Source organism: Haliotis asinina, chromosome 5, assembly GCF_037392515.1.
Source record: "Haliotis asinina isolate JCU_RB_2024 chromosome 5, JCU_Hal_asi_v2, whole genome shotgun sequence".
Taxonomy (NCBI): Eukaryota; Metazoa; Mollusca; class Gastropoda; order Lepetellida; family Haliotidae; genus Haliotis; species Haliotis asinina.
The window spans coordinates 56599051-56617000 of record NC_090284.1 but is presented as its reverse complement, the minus strand read 5'-3'; the positions used below and the strand labels follow the sequence as shown (position 1 = coordinate 56617000).

Genomic DNA, 17950 nt, shown 5'->3' with positions numbered 1-17950 from the left:
CCTCGGCGCATATTCTAAGACTCACATAATCTGATTAATGAACGGCTTCATAATGCATATGAATCAAACAGTCTCTCTAGGTGTATAGTAATACATACAAACATGTGAAATTGTCATGGGTGCATATGTCCCTTGAACATAATGTTACAACGACATGGTACCGCTTTCAAACGTCCCTTGTGTTCCTTTCTATCATCTACGAGACCTTCCCCTTCTACGTACGAGAATTTGTTTAATCGTCACAGGCGGATACTAGGGTGGAGTGCAGGGGTATGCACCTCCCTTTTTGTTCTGAATGTATATTAATTGGCCTTTGAAACTCTCGTGAAAACGGATGAAAATGAACTCTGCCCCTTTTCTATAAGTATCCGCCCCTGATCATGTGTGTATAAATGTTATTCTCTGTGTTAATTTATGTTGTCACCATTACAGGAAGACAAGGCCGTGGTTTCTTGAATTGAAAGAGCAACATATCTGATTTGCTATTCATGACTTATAAAATTTTCACTTAAGTTACCCATGAGCAGTTTACCTGCCCTGACATCGCAAAATGACGTTCTAGTGCAAACATGAATGTATAATGTACATTCAGCCCTTAGATTCTGCTCTCGACTGGGAACACACAGTCCCTGTTTGTGTTAGTGCTGTGCTTGCGTCTGCGTCTGTGATTGGTTGCGATGTGTATTAACGCGTGACCAATTTCAAAATGTCATATGCTAATGATCCTTATGACGCTAGAAGAAATAGAAGATGTGTCCAAGTTATTATTGTAGCAGTTGTTAACAGAAAGGCCAAAGAGGTCTGATGTATCCTACCTTATCTAAAAGACTTCGTTTGACGAGGTAATTGAAATTTGATTCTAACAGATTTAATGATTATTTGAAACTCCCACGAAAATCTTCTGAGAAGAAAAGGAGGACATTTAGGAAGCTGTTCGGCCCCGAGAGAGTATTAATCCGGTTAGAGCGTCCGCCAGAGAGCTAAAGGTCACGGGTTCGATCCCCAGCCGCATCATACCAGGAGCCGTAAAATATATGCCTTGGAATGATAAAACAAGGAGTTATCCGCTCGGAGCGAAATATTCTTGAGTATAACGTTAAATCCCATTTCGCTTCACCTATTAGGCTGCATAGAAGAATTAAAAGTTTCTCGGTTACATCTTTTTCAAAAGTGACGAGGGCGGTAGGACTTTTTAAAAATTTTGATGGGAAAAAAGTGACGAGGGAGGTACTCATCTTTGTATTTTTTCTCTCAGAAATACAGCTTGGAAAGTTTAGCACATTTGAATGAGTTGTAGATTCAGTCACACTCGTTCTTACAGACACTCATTGTTATAATGGACAAATGAATGATCGTGACGCTGCAAAGTCGAAATTATTTTTTTAATGGCAATGAAAAATCGTTACGCGCACAAATAAAGAAAGACACCAGAAATTGGCTACACACATTGTGCCCGTGCAGGGAACATTGAATCTGGATTTATGGCGTGACAAGGGAACACTTTAGGCACAAGGCTACCCCACCGCCCCAGTCAGTTTGAAGAAAGTCTCTCGGCTCCATTTTATCATACATGTATTTTATAATTTTTACGAACTTTTTTTCTGTAAGATATTTCATTTCGGAGACCGCAACAAGTTTTATGTTAAATTATGATATTAACATGGGTAGAGGTCCCGCACTGTGATTTATATACACTATATATGCTTACACACACGTACACACACGTAGGCTTCACACACGTACACGCACGTACACACACATGCATGTGCAATGTTATGACTCGATATGGTATCCCATTATACAAGACACTATTATGGATGACAACTTCTTTAATTCTTTTAGCACGACGTTTCAAGGCTAATTCTTGCCCCTTCGTCATCCACCTGACGAAGGGGCAAGAATTAGCCTTGAAACGTCGTGTTAAAAGAATTAAAGAAGTTGTCATCCATAATAGTGTCTTGTATTACCTCACCAACTTCTAAATGCCCTTGAAGAATGGTATCCCATTAGTTGTAATGGTGTGTAAAGCTATAGAAACTTGAGAAAGCTGTATCCGCTGTTGCTCAGTTTGACACACCATAAGTTTGTTTAGGTACGCTGTGTTTATATGTCAGTGTGGAAGGCAAGCTGGGGATTTACATGGGGTTTGGATATAGGCCTATGCATTCTATTCAGCGGAGTTTGCTTGCAAGAACTGCGGACTGCGGGGGATGTTCTTCCAAAAAAAAATTCTCCTCAGGTATACATATTTCCTCATTGTCCGTAAGTAGCGTAACAATTCGGGATATTCTCATCCCATCCCAAGCTGCATCAGAAATTAAAAGAACTGAGATTTTCCTGACAGAATGTATTTTATTTCATAACCTTACCCATAAATTTATTTCAGTGACTGTTTATGCTAAAATGTTAAAATATTGTTTCCGCTGGCGATATTGCCCAAGGTAACTACTTTAACAGTGCGCCGTTTCCGCCAATTACGCCGATATTTCAGGGGACTCAACTTTACACTACACCGGTTAGTTGTCGCAACCTGCAGACTCACGCTGTCAAAATGTCGGAGGAAGAAGGGTACCCGGTTCAATGTTATGTCTACGATATTTCCAAGGGCATGGCACGTTCACTATCCCAGGCATTCATAGGTATGTAGCTCCAAGTGTTATGGCTGAAACACGGTCGGACATAAACGGAACGCGCCGCTGACATCATGCTGTAATTTTCAATCACAACAGTTCGGTTTTCGATCAGCTGATTCATCGACTTAATTAATTAGATTCACCCTTTGGACGATGTACCTGGCATGATTTGCGTATTGTTTGTGATAGAGTATGTTAGTCTGTTACTTTTATTGTAATCATGTTTATCATAGAATGGTAATTCGATGTTTTATTATTCATAGACGCGAATCTATTATTTAAACAGTTTATGATTTATGATAATATTATGATAAGCCAACTATCACTTGTATTAAATTCTTATTATTGTGAAATATTTTGACTTGTTATTATGTTTTAATGACTATAAGTGTTCCCAAGTCGATTTCCCAACCCAATGAGATACTTCAGGAAGTTATATAAATGTCAGGGGTAGACATCTTTGTTTAACCTTACTAACTCTTCAGATCCTTTTGGACTGGTTATTAAGGCAAGGTGATATGATTTAGGGGAAAGTCACTTATCCTTCCATATTTTCACTGTCTCAGACTAACAGACCATTCGCTGTGTCTATCCAGACATATATGATATTCTGGTAGGGATGACACAGCTGATAACAACGTTGATCCTTCTAGAATGTGAGAGCTTCCTCTGATGAGTCAACACATTCACTGTTTAGACCATGTAAAGCCTAACTAGTGGTTTAACTAGACCCATGTTTGAGTAGATTATCTTTGGATATTTTCAAACTGCTTCAAATAAGTTACCCCTGGGTTATCATCCCCTCACATGGATTTAGTCAGCATGTTCCTATGTTTTGGACAAATGAAAATTGTAAAATTTACACAAGAATTACTCTAACATACAAAATCAATGCTAATGTTTCATAATTTCCTAATACTTGAAATATCAGTATCCTCAGACAATGGACAGTATTATGTCCATATTATGACTCTCCATAGGATAGTGTCTGCTTAGTGCTTCAGTCATAGCAAAACAACATGATTTGCTGATTATGTTCAAAAGGGAAATTAGAGTAAGTGTTCAAGTGTTCACACAAATGAGTAAATATTATAGTAATACATATAAAATATGTTAAATAGACCCGGTATAAACCTTCACTGCAAATAGTTCATAATTCCCATGTTTATCACTTAGTCACGATTATGCAATCGACCCAAGATTCTTAGCAGTGGTTCGTAATTAATATAGAAATGGTCATCAAACTGAAACATTGCTCAGACAAACTCTCTGTAATAAAGAAGTTGTTCGTCCACATATTGTTATCCTTCCTTGATGATATGTGACATTTAATATGACCTGTATCATGATACCTGCAAAATCACATCGAGATTATTACATCCAAAAATGTGTCATATGAGTTATATGAAATGACTGTGAAATTAATTTTGTATTGCCCAAGCAAGGGAGATGGTCAGTACCCTGTTTTGCAAGAGTTTCATATAGGTTGTGTGGCACACTTGCGAGTGTGATACTTTCTGTATTATCCATTGTAGTCATGTACATTTGTGCAGTAAAACATGGTACACAAGTGTGACTGCCCTGTTCATTGACATCACGTTCAGTCGTGTAATCATGCCACAGAGGATGAAATACAGAAACAATGTTTGTTAGGCATAAGTGACATGGGCTCATGTGCACTGGTTATGTATCACCATATTGATAATAACTATTATTACCCCCTTAATGGATAAATGTCCATTGACATGAGCTTCAAAATGTACCAGTGTGTTACATTTGGGGATCTCTATTGCATTTTGACAGGGACTCTGATCACCTGATGAGTAACAGGGCGTGTACTCACTGTTGGCAACCAGGACTGGTGCATGTTGAGAGTGGCTAGTGCAAATCTTTGAACTGAATTGAAGGTGTTAAAACTACCACCTCTAACCAGGTTGCTAGGGGGGAATGTGGAAGATTTCCTGTATATATCTTTGTGTATAAGCGCTGAATTAAAGTTTGGCACAAGTTGTTGAAAATGCCATCATCACGTTTTCCCAGAAAATGTTATAATTTAATGTTATTGGATGTATCCAATGGTAAAACTAACTGGGCTGCAAAACTTAGAATGTTGTTATATAAGATGGGGTTTGGGTATGTGTGGGAAAGACAATGCATTAATAATATTGATGCATTTTTATAAACAAGTAAACAGGTATTTAGACAAGAACTTTATTTACAGTGTATACAGGTGAAGAAATTCTGTTTTGCTCTTGCTCACTTCTGTTGCAGTTCTCACCAGTTAGCCATTGAAAATGGTAGATATCATAATATACCTAGATATCTCAGATATTGTAATATGTGCTCAGGTAACCATATTGAAAATGAATACCACTTTCCCTTAATTTGTCCAACTTATAATCATCTGCGCACTCTTTATATTCCTCAATATTATTATAACCCTCCTACTCTGTTTAAATTCAATGCATTGATGTCTGTAGACAACCCAGTGGGATTAAGAAATCTTGCAATGTATGTCTTTCAGGCAAATGGACTGCATAAAAGCCGTTTGTTGGCTGCAAAATAACTCATACAATGCTGTGTATTATGGGCCGATGGCCTACATACTCCTGAATGAAAAAAAAGAAAGAAGGGCATTTGGATGTGGAATGCATAAGAAAAGCAAGATTTATGGATGTCAACTTCATTATCGTGAATAACCCGATGTTTTGGAGCATATGCTTGCACCTTCATCAGAATACTCAATCCATGATACCACAAAGCAGTTCACAATACATAGAGAAATAAGTGTACACACTTGACACTGATGTACAGGCATGATAGACACTTGTCGTTGGTCAAAATATTTCATTACTGTCATCATTATGTTTATCAATAACTGTAATGTATATAGCTTTAATCCTTGTCTACAAACCAGAGGGAAGTAAAATTAATGAAAACTGTATGCCTAGGTGATGAAAATGGGGGTTGATTTCACTTTTGTGATATTATTTACATGGTAACTATCAATATCATTATATCACGTGTCTGCCATTACATCAATGATGCAAGGCTACAAATTGTTGCATAACACACCACATCACAACATAATGTTAAGTAACAGTTTATAATAAACATGTTAGACATGGTACACTTTTAGGACCAAATGTCAATATCATCATGGGCTATTTTCATATTCTAGCTGAGAAATATTTCAAACTCTTTTTGTTTTTCATGTTGATGATGATTTGTGTCATATGGATACTGTATGCATGGCAGAACGGACACTCTTATTCAGTGTATTGCAATCCTAGAAGACCTTGGTTTCAATTGGTCTTCATCACCCCGTTTTTGTCACAAGTGTTGTCTCATTGTCAGGCACGCTAGGTGATGCATGTTGTCATATCCTGTTTGTGTCTGTGTTCATGAGGTCAATCACCAGATTGTATGGTCCTGACTTCCATATCTACAAACCATCCAGCAAATTCTATGCTTTCTGGTCCTCCTTCCATACATTATTTGAAAACTGTGCACTAGATGCTACATAAGTAGAACATAATTAGATCATACACTTGAACTCGTATGCATACCAGCCCATAATAATGAAATCAAGTATATTATAGTATCCACCCTGAATATAGGATGGTTGATTAGAGCAGAGAACATATAATACATTTTTTTATTATATGGTCTCTGATTAGGGATTAGATGGTGATGATGATGATGATGATGATGGTGGTGATGATGATGATGATGATGATGATGTTTGCACGATGTTGACAAAGAAGTTGTATAGGATGTTTTGCACAATGTATTATGTTTAGAACAAAAGGATGATGCTCTATTGTTCAATGTACTAAAACACTGATATTATGCACAATGCATTAAGATCAACATATGGAGGACGAGGAGCGATTGTACAATGTGTTACATAACGTAATATGATAATGAATGATGGACAACATTGTCCTGCAGAATGCTCCATGCAATGTACGATGTCAGTGTGTGCTTTGGGAAATAAAAACACTTTAAAGAAAATATGTACAAACCACCATCATACAGCTGAAATATTGTTTGGGTGCATCGTTAAGGAGGAAACGAAACGTCAGTATGTTATAATAACCACCAGAGGTTGCTGTGGTAGCCTTGTGGCTGTAGTGTTGACCTGAAGACCCGGGTTCTATTCCCACAATTTCTGGTGTCCAATATTGTGATATCACTGGGATATTGCTAAAAGTGACGTAAAAGTAAACTCATTCACTCACAGGTCCATATTGATATATTCAGGGAATGCAAAGGAACCTTTTGCTCTTGTCTTTTCAGGGAAACAAATAGATGGAGTATGGCACACCGGTATTGTTGTGTATGGAGAAGAATACTTCTTCGGTGGGACTAGTGGTATAGAATCATGTCCACCGGTAAGTAGTCAGTGCAGTTAATTCAAACATTGAAAGCTAATGTTGCTACCAATACTTGTCAGACTCAGTAAGCATCAGTTAAATTTGGTCTGGATTCTATGTAATTTGTAAGATAATCTCAGCATTCTGGTCATCACTGACTACTGATATGTTGTAAAGTACTGACATGCTTCTTTGACTGGCGTTCTAGAATACTGACATGCTGTACTGCAATTGACAGGCCTCAGTGATATACTTGTACAGTGTAACTCTTGTATGATCCTTGATTTTTGAGAAGGTTTGAGTTTCTTTTAGGGAGGGACTATACTTGGACGTCCAGATTCCATTGTTGACCTGGGAATGACTCAGATACCTCGAGAAATGTTCATGGACTACCTCAGTGAACTGGCAACAGGCTCATTTAGGTGAGTCCATATAAGTCAACATGCAGCAAGGTTGTTCATGATAGCCAATCTTAGTGAACAGGTAGCAAGCTCATATAGGTGAACAAGTTTAAGGTCAGTCAAAGAGCAAAGTATTTTAGAGAGTGTATGTGATTCTGGCAGGTCCAGTAGTTGTTGTTGCTTTTGTATTCCTTTATTGTATCAGGATATAGTAGTCACAAACATGATTCTTGGCTTGTTGGAACCATTTCCATCATGCTTATGAATTTTATTGGGGTGGAAGATCATTGTCCTGATCCAGCTCAGTTTGTCTATCAAACCAAGAGCTAGCTAAATTACCATTGGAACTGGCAATAACACTTAACCGAAAACTTACAATATCACAATGCCATTTTGTATGTGTTTGTATTAGTGCTGTGTATTGGCAGCAAAGCTGTATTGCAATATATTGCGATATAGATGTCCGTATTGCAATTCATATTGCGATATATTTGGACCTTAAGTGTTCAACAGTGAGTGGCACTGATTGTGTATGTCAATCATATTTTCTACATTACAAGCCCCTAGACATATGTTATGGTTCTGATAACAGCAATCTGAAAATTCTGTTGCATAGTAATGAATTCTATTTTCCTTTTTATACAATTTATAGTATGTAGTTTTGTCTTTGAATAACAAAGCAAAACATACATATCATTTATAATGTGTACTGCAATAAGCCAGTAATACTGTGCAGCCCTAGTTAGTACATACTCTAAATCATCACACACATTGCAGTAGACATTGTGTATGTGTACAGTTATCTCCCTTGTTAGAGTTATCTCCCTATTCACTGTTTCAGTGCCACCAAGTATCACCTGTTGGAACACAACTGCAACAACTTCAGTGCTGAAGTGGCCCAGTTCCTGACAGGGAGGAATGTCCCTGCCTACATCACCAACCTCCCTGCCGAGGTGCTCAGCACGTCAGTACCTACAGTCTTTAGCATTACTGATATCACTTTGATGGAACTAAAATTAATGTCATTAATAATTTTCACTTCAGTGTATATTTACAAATATCAATGTATGTCCTCTCCATTATACAAAATATGAACATATATGTGTTTATTTATGTGATAAAACAACTGTGAAAATCAAATGCTTGGAGAGCGTATGCTTACAGCATCTACTGAGAATTTCAGTAATCACAGGAGTGTGTGAGTGAGTGTGTGTGTGAGTTCAGTTTTACGCCATTCTCAGCAATATTCCAGATGTATGGCAGTGGTCTCTAAATATTGAAGTCAGGGTCTGACAATCCAGTGATCAGTATCATGAGCATCGATCACAGACCAAAAAGTCACAAGTATATGGATCAATAAGTACATGATATGTTATTTTTATATCCCCGGTCCAAAGTAACGGGGGACATAGCATTCGTTCCCTCCATCATTCTGTCCATCCTTCCTTCTGTCTGTCCATCCTTACATCCTGAAACTTTGTCTGGACCATGTCTCTTAAAGTTTACCACCAGACTTCACACACATGCTAAACATTACCTATGAATGTGCCTTTTGCTATTTTGAAGTTTGTCAGAATTTTGTTTTTGCTGTTTTCATGGAAACCCAACTTAGTGCCAAATGTGCTTGATGGTTTAGTCTGGAACATATCTCTTACAATTTACATGGTAGGTTCACCAAACTTCACACACATGCTAAATATTACCCATAGTTGTGCCTTTTGCTATTTTGAAATTTTATCAGAATTTGTTTTGTTGTTGTTTCCATGGAAACATGACTTGGTGCAAAATGTGTTTGATGGTTTCCTGGCCACTGAAACTATGCTTGCTAGACTTACCAAACTTAGTACACAAGTTAATCATGACCCACAGATATGCCATCTGCTATTTATTTGCAGAATGTGATTATTCAAAGTGTGATGTTCACTTTTCAATTTTTGTGGTCTTTCTCCATGTCATATGTACCAACATGTTGTTTATTCTCTGTATCTAGATCAGTTACTTCCTTGATCTTATCAACATGTGATTAATTGCTTGTATCTACATGGGTAGTTTTGTCCATGTTGTAAGTACAAATATAGTTCTGATTGATTCTGAACAGTTAATTTCTTCATTTCATATATGCAGTTTAAGGTGTGCATGTCAAAACTATTATCTAGCATGTATATTAAGTTCAGTAGAATCAAGGAGACGTTTTTGTGAGCTGTTGATCCTTGTCACATTGTATATTGATATCAGTCATTTCCATGTCCCATAGTGGGAAGTGGGGTATGTGAGCTGTGCTTACTTCTACACTGGTAGGCTGAACAGCAGCCTATCATTGATGAAGAAAAGCTGGAAAAGTCAAATAGCACACTGAATGGTTTAGACTGTAAAAGCATCTTAGTGTGATGGTGTATGAACACAACAGTGTCCTGGTTAAGTCACTGCAAGCTAAATCATATGATGCACATTTTAGACATGTGAGAACATGATGAACCCACGATGAGGTATGGTGCTAGTAATTGAGATGTTGTAAGCGAGACTTATCTTGGATTCAAACTTACTATAAACAGATGTTGGTATGGCACAACTAAATGTGCCCCCTGAAGCAGGAAGACTATAAAAAATATATGCTGATTCTACATCAGTCGGAGGGACCTGGAAAATGTGGATTTTTAGTTCCACCCACAAAAACTATTTTGTTTAAGATATTTGCTAATGCCAGTGGTCCATGAGCATTCTGCTGATTAATACCTATTGTTTTGTATTTTTCAGTAAGAAATAGACACAGTTATAATGCATCATGATGTAAAATTGCATAACCATTTTTATGCCACTTTTTAACAGTATATTTGCACTTCTTTGTCATGCAAAGGACATAAAATGTTCAAAACAGATCTGAAATACCCTGACTGAATTAACAAAAGATAAGTAAGGAATGTAAAACTCGAAAAGCTGCATATACAATAGGTCCCTGACCTGGTTGACTCATATCGTCGTATTCCAGTTGCAAGAGCTCATGCTATTGATCACTGGATTGTCTGGTCCAAACTTGATAATTTATAGACGTTATAGCAGGAATATTGTAGAGTGTGGCGTTAAACAACAAACCAACCAAAAAACTATTTTTTATTTGCAGACCATTTGGTGCTATGATCAAACCTTTGATAGATTCCATGAGTGTCCAGCCAGATGGAGGTCATCCACTCTTCCCCACAGAGCCCTCTACACAGAACACTGCCCCCGGAGCCATGAACACACTCGGAACAGGAACATCCACCAGAACGCGACAGAGAAGTGGCAACAAAGACTCCCCCTCTGCTTCAAAATCCGACCAGCTGGAGATGACAGATCCTGTCATGTACAAACCCACTGTGAGTACTTAGACCAATGTACTGGTCATACAGTTCCAGAACAGGGTACATAAACACACACAAATGAAACTCATTGGTTGAAGAATAATTTAATCTCCCAGTTCCTTTGGTCACTCTCATGTGTGTGAGTGAGTGAGTTTAGTTTTACGCCACACTCAGCAATATTCCAGCTATATGGCGGTGGTTTGTAAATAATCGAGTCTGGACCAGACAATCCAGTGATCAACAACATGAGCATCGATCTGCGCAACTGGGAACCGATGACATGTGTCAACCAAGTCAGCGAGTCTGACCACCCGATCCCGTTAGTCGCCTTTTACGACAAGCTGAGTCGCCTTTTATGGCAAGCATGGGTTGCTGAAGCCCTATTCTACCCCGGGATCTTCATGGGTCTCACTCTCATGTAATAAGCAAGGGTAGCTGAAGATGTTTTAACCCTATTTTTCATGATTATCATACCTGTAGATAACTAGAATCCTAACATTTCAGAGCAATTGTTGCTGGTGTGTGTGTGTCTTTTTGCTGATTAGTTTTTGTACATCAAAATAAATAGGTAGCACTCTTTTAACATGGATAGTGCCACCCACTATTAAGGAAAGTTAACACAGGCACAACTAATTACAGACCTCCATGATATTTTGCTGAAATAACCTTGACTTCAGTTAAGATCAAACAAATGAACAACACTTGTACTGTAATCATATAAGGCAAAAGCCTCCGTACCATATTCCATGTTTGTTTCAGAACGTGGTGGAGAGGTGTCGGGGTGAGGAGATTCGGAGACTGCTGCAGTCCCGGCTGTCGCAACAAGAGTTCCAGGTGTGGGAGGAGATGCTAGAGTACCTTGCTGTCAAACATAGTCAGTGCTCCTGGTCCCTTGGTAGGAACCACCTGCAGGTGCTTGGTAGGTAACAGAGCTGAACAGTTCCTAAAACATTCCATGTGAGCAGTAAAGGTGCTGGGTAAAGGGAAAACACCTCTGCCCCTGGGGATTTCCCGACCCCGATGGTTTTACATTGTCTACCAAAACCAAGGAGAAGTGTTTATATATGTATACCACCAATGATGGATAATTACAATGTAGATGATCATTTAATGAAGCTACATAACAATAACTGAAGCACACATAAAATCAGGTTAATGACAGGAACAATAAATGGATAATTCAACCCCACTTCCTTCGTCGAGAAGGAAAACCTGGGAAGAGGTCTTACTAATGAGAAGTAAAACCTGTCCCTACAAAACAAAAACCTCAAATGTGGTTATTCTGGAAAAACAAGAGATGATCTTATATATGGTGAGAAGCACACCTTAGGTATATATTTAGAGAACAAGGCTGGAGTGAGAGAGTTGAGTTTTATGCCACACTCAGCCAATCAAGTGATCGACAACATGAACATCGATCTGCACAATGGGTAACTGATGATGTGTCAACCAAGTCAGCGAGGTTAACCACCTGATCCTGTTAGTTGCCTCTTAAAACAAGCATAGTCTTGTTTTATGGCAAGCATGGGTTTGCTGAAGGTCTATTCTACCCTGGAATGGGAGGGCAGTTTTCTCCTAGCTAAGTGCAGTACATCATAAAGCATGGAATATGACAATACAACCATCCTTTTTTCTAATTACAGCCAAAGTTTTATGCAACAGAGAAGTATCAGAAACTCTGAAAGTAAAGATTTGTGAGATGCTACAGCTACTGGTGGTTCAGCCAGACTTCCTGCAGGTTATCAGCCATGACTCTGCCCATATGATGGGCTACATCCTGAGTCAGTTCAACGACCAGACCATACAGGTTCAGACTCATATTGTACACATGGTAAGTGGGAAGGTCTTTGCAAGAGGCCAGGGTCTCCTTTCATGAATCTCTAAGGTGATCTTAGTCACCTTAGTGCAATGTTGAAGAATGGGGTGAGGATTAACCTTAGTAGAGGATGCTTCGTTAAAGGAGCCCCAGTACTGTTTTCATTGGATACATACTTGGAAACCTCTGATTCTTCAGGTATACTCCTTGCAGTATTTCTGAACCAAACTTGAAAGATTAACTGGTGATTCTACTGGTCCCACATCTGTGTTAGTATGGAAATGTGATTCCACATTGTCTCTTGTCAGCTGGCCAACATGCAGGCAGTGGAAAATGGTATTGCCACAATGGAGAAGGTACGAGTCCCCAACACTGATGGTCTTAGCGTTCACAAGAAGTCCCAGCAGATCGGCATCTCCTGCCTCACCGACCACCACGACAAGGACCTTCTAGAAGCAGCCTCTGCCCTAGCTCTCAACATCAGTCTTAACGAGGTGGGTTGGCCATCAGACATGGATTTTGTAATTTGGTTATTGTTTAGTACCATGCTCAACAATATTCTTACACTCTGTCTGCTCGTGTTGCAGGTGGAGGATGATGCAGAGGTCACAGTGGAAGTTGCTAGTGCAGTGTTGCAGTGTCTGAATCAGGACATGTCAGAGAATGGAGGTATGGATTAATGGAGGGAGGGATGGAGGGAGGGAGGGGTGGATGGATGGATGGATGGATGGATGGATGGATGGAGGGAGGGAGGGAGGGATGGAGGGAGGGATGGATGGATGGGTTGGTGGATGGATGGAGGGATGGGTGGATGGATGGAGGGATGAATGGAGGGGTGGATGGATGGATGGAGGGAGGGATGGATGGAAGGGTGGTAGGGTGGAGGGAGGGATGACACTAAGACACTAAGACTAGTTTCATTTAAGCAGCACATGCCTATTGTCTTAGCTTTCTTTACAGATTACAAAACTGTCAAGCACTTAAGCTTCGTGCAAATAGAGCTCACCATGATTGCTAAACTTTGCTGACTTTCTCAGCAAAGATTTGTTTCTTAAGTTAGATGCTGTTGCAGTAGGATATCGAAGAACATCTGCTGCAATTTTAGTTGTCAGTATGTCAGTAAGTATTTTCCTTGCTAAGACAGGATTGGGAATAAGCCACCAGGCTGTAACATGTTTGAGAGGAATTTCTGTAATTCTGGTCACAACAGCTACCTTTTATTTCCAGCTCTCTATGCCCTGTCCAGCCTTGTGAGATTTATGCAAATTAATCCAGAGGTGAGTTTGTGTTTTATTTGAAGCTGGTAAGGCTGTTTTGATTTGTCTTCATGTCACAAAACTTCTTGTAAATTCTACACAAAATTGAGACTACAATGCATCAGTTATATCATTGGTTAGTTACCAGTAACTTGTATATTAATTTCTGAGGACACTAACAGATTTATCATCAACATTCTCATATTGTGGAATCATCTTTATTGTATGAATTGTTTTTGTTATGATATGGCTGAGACATTGCCAATGTGATGTTAAATATTTAACAGTAACCAAGAATCATTCACTGTTCATATTATTTGGTCTTCTTGATTCAGGTCAAGGATCTGGTCGTCGTAATGAGTCCAGACTGGTCAGCATTGTCCAAGCTGTCCGAAAGAGCCAAACAGCTGTGTGACATGATCAAAAAGGCCATCTCATGAAACCAGTGCACATTAGTCACCACTGGAAAGATGAGGACTGAAGAGTAGTCTCCCCTTGTACCAGCATGGAGCACTTCACAGATTTAGTTTACATGAAGAGTTGCATGACCTTTAGATTCCTCTTCAGCCCTCTCTCTGTAATCTACAAACATATGTTTACTTGTATGACAATATGAGGTTTGAGTTTAGAGTTGAAGCAGTTAGAATTGCCTCAGCTACACCTGTACTTGTTAAAGATAATGGTTGGCATTGTACATTGTTGAAGATAATGGTTGGCATTGTACATTGTTGAAGATAATGGTTGACATTGTACATTGTTGAAGATAATGGTTGACATTGTACATTGTCGACGATAAATTGACATTACATGATTAATCCATTCTAACATAGGGACTCTGCTTACCATAACTTCTCCCTCCAGTAATACACAACCATTTGAAACACAGCCTTCCCTCCAACAGGCTGGACAGATCTAGCACCTTAGTGTGATGGTCACATAAACATAATAGCAGATCAGGGTTTGAATCCCAGCTCTTTGGTCTGTTTACACCACACCTGTGCTTATTGGTTCTCTGTCATTGCGAAATTTAGCTGAAATACTACTCACAGGTGTGTTCAGCCAGCCTACTCAATCATTTTGTCAAACAGTGTTCGACACTAACAATTGCTGTTGTCCAAGTCCTCCTCAGCGATATGACAGTTGTAAGTGTATGTTAGGCAGGGAGGAACAGTGTTATTTACAATGGTATGACTTTTAACATCAAATCTAACTCCGAAGGAGAATGATTATGTGGACAGCAGTTCTCAGTGGTTTCCGTCGTGGCTGTATTCTCATTCTGATTATGCAATGAAATATATACCTGTTAGAACTCTTTCTAGACAGGACCATTGTGTATATTGTCCATCAGATCCAAGGAAAACCTGTTCAGTGAAAAGCAACATGTGTCTTGTGTACATTCTACAGTCAGTGTGATCCCAAAATATTGTTGGTGATTTGGATAAACACTTACGATAATGGACTCTGTCGAGTTTGCAGTAAAATGTCAGAGCAGCAACTGTTGAGTCCAAAATACACATGTATTCAAACCATGTTGTTCAGTCAAATGTATTACATATGATACTGGCCATTTTAGCTGTGTGTGACAGATCATGCTCTTTGATTACATTTATGTTTTCAAACATGCTGTCTCAGCTGCACAGGCACAATTCTGTCTGAAATGCATGCTATTGTTTTGAACGTCGATGAACAGCATATGCAAAACTTGTAGGACAAACAACAATTTCTTGACAAAACTACACTGTTGACTTTCTGTGTTACAAACATTGATGAACAGGACATGTGAAAATGTGCAGGACGAACAACAGTTTCTATATAAAACTACACTGTTGACTATCAGCGTTACGAAGATTGATGAACAGCATATGTATGAAACATCAGTTTCTAATCAAACAAAGCTATTGACATATTTGCTTTAAACATCACTGAAGAATGACAGAAATATATGACAGCAGAGATCATTGACATGATTTATGACAAACATTGTAAAAATGTTCCTTTCCCTTCCATGTTGCTCCAGAGATGGATTTGTTCAGTGATTTTCTCATGTAGACACTGATGAGAATTGTATCTCGCATGCAGTGCATTGTTCTTGTTGACATGTTTTTAACTGTTGAGAAATAAAGCCAAAAATGAATGTGGCATTGCCACCACTGTATGTTGTTAAAAGTGGAATTATACCGCTCAAAAGAACTTAAACTTCTATTGAGTAGTATAATTTACAGGTCTGTTACAGGCAAGTTTCCTCAGACGAAATTTACATTCATTTTTATGTAAACCTATGGCTTTTTTATGCTATTGATGTAATCAAATATTTCCAGGTGAGAAAGATCTTAAGATCAATGCTTCTGTTCCAAAAGACTTTAAATTGTTTGACTCTACTAGTCAACATTTGTTTAGATCCCAAATAGTTGTCTTTAAGGTGTGCTCCTTAGCAAATGTTGAGTAATATAGTTCAGATGATACATGCTTCAGAAATCGAATGGCATTGACTAAATTTGAACAAATGATCATAAATATGTGCTGTTAGCATTTACATAAGTTTATTGTCCCTTTTTTGTTTCTTTATCAAATAGAATGTATAAACCATCACACACCTTTACACAACCATCGTTCATGTGAGTTGATTTCAGTGTTGCAATAATCACGTTTAGTGAACATTGTTCCAACTATCATCGATCTATTTACATAGACATATATTTGCCAACAATGATAGATTCTTCACAGAAACATTCTAGCTCAAATGTGGGAAGCGTAAAGACATCGAACATGTTTTTATTGCAATATATATATATAAATATGGCCTATATTTTACGAGCAGAAATATCTTAGACGAGGTCTGTGATATGGTGGTACATATATGTTGGTATGACACCTGTTTTGTTTGCTCATGTAGTCGCCTTCAATACGTAAATGCGAAGATGTAGATTGTGTGCCGGTATTCTGGTTCATTATTCCTGTTTTGTAGCTTTTTGCAAGTGAATTTCCACATGTGTACAGGTTAGAATTTTTAGTTTCAATAATTTCAACTTTTTTATAAATGTTTTGAGGCATTAATTTATTTGTTTGCATTATGCCTAACTGTCCATAACATAATGATAATTAAACATCAATAAACAAATATATATCTGCACTGTCATACAATGTTTGTTTGCATATAATTCACACCAACATGTATGTGGTTTTATTTGTTTTCTTGTTTTCCTTTTGTTCTGAGAAGACTTTTTTTAGAGTGACTGAGTGAGTTTGGTTTCACACTGCTTTTAGCATCATGCAGTAATATCATGGCAGGGAAACCCAGAAATGGGCTTCACACATCATACTCATGTGGGGAATAGAACCCTGGTCTTTACTGTCACAAGCGAATGCTTTAACTGCTAGGCTACCCCACCACCCCGCTTCATTTACAGCAAGCAGTTGGGTACAAACATGATAAAAATGTAGGTGTAACGGAATGTTTAAATAAAGCTAGGCCCTTTTAATATTACAGATAATGTTTGGTTCGAAAATGGCAATGTATCTTTAAAATCCTTTAATGTATATCCATGTCACATCTTTTTATTTGATGATATGACTGATATTCAAACGGGAATAATGAATGACAATTTTGGGAAATTATGTGAAAAGAAAGCTTTTATATAGACTAGTGGTGTGGAAGCTAACTAGTGTATACTCTAAACATTGTAACATCATCTGTATGTCCACTTGTGCCATGTATGCATGTGAGTCATCTGGTCACTTGCATAGGTCACATGACATGTAGACCCTCTTGAATTGTTGCCATGTATGCATGTGAGTCATCTGGTCACTTGCATAGGTCACATGACATGTAGACCCTCTTGAATTGTTGCCATGTATGCATGTGAGTCATCTGGTCACTTGCATAGGTCACATGACATGTAGACCCTCTTGAATTGTTGCCATGTATGCATGTGAGTCATCTGGTCACTTACGTAGGTCATGCCACAAGTAGATTCTCCTGATTCATTGCCATGTATGCATGCGAGTCATCTGGTCACTCACATAGGTCATAGACATGTAGACCCTCCTGAATTGTTACCATGTATGCATGTGAGTCACCTGGTCACTCACATATGTCATGTCCCAAGTAGATCCTTCTGAATCTTTGA

At 38.4% G+C, this 17950-nt stretch overlaps 1 protein-coding gene across 1 annotated transcript; it reads left to right on the top strand.

Moving 5' to 3' along the window:
• Positions 1–2503: 2503 nt before the first annotated feature.
• LOC137284889 (uncharacterized) lies at positions 2504–16959 on the top strand. Its single transcript, XM_067816918.1, has 11 exons — positions 2504–2639; positions 6936–7030; positions 7325–7434; positions 8255–8377; positions 10532–10766; positions 11511–11670; positions 12395–12582; positions 12876–13061; positions 13155–13236; positions 13795–13844; positions 14159–16959. The coding sequence occupies exons 1-11, from the start codon at positions 2552–2554 to the stop codon at positions 14261–14263; spliced, it is 1422 nt and encodes a 473-aa protein (XP_067673019.1). The 5' UTR covers positions 2504–2551; the 3' UTR covers positions 14264–16959.
• Positions 16960–17950: the final 991 nt, after the last annotated feature.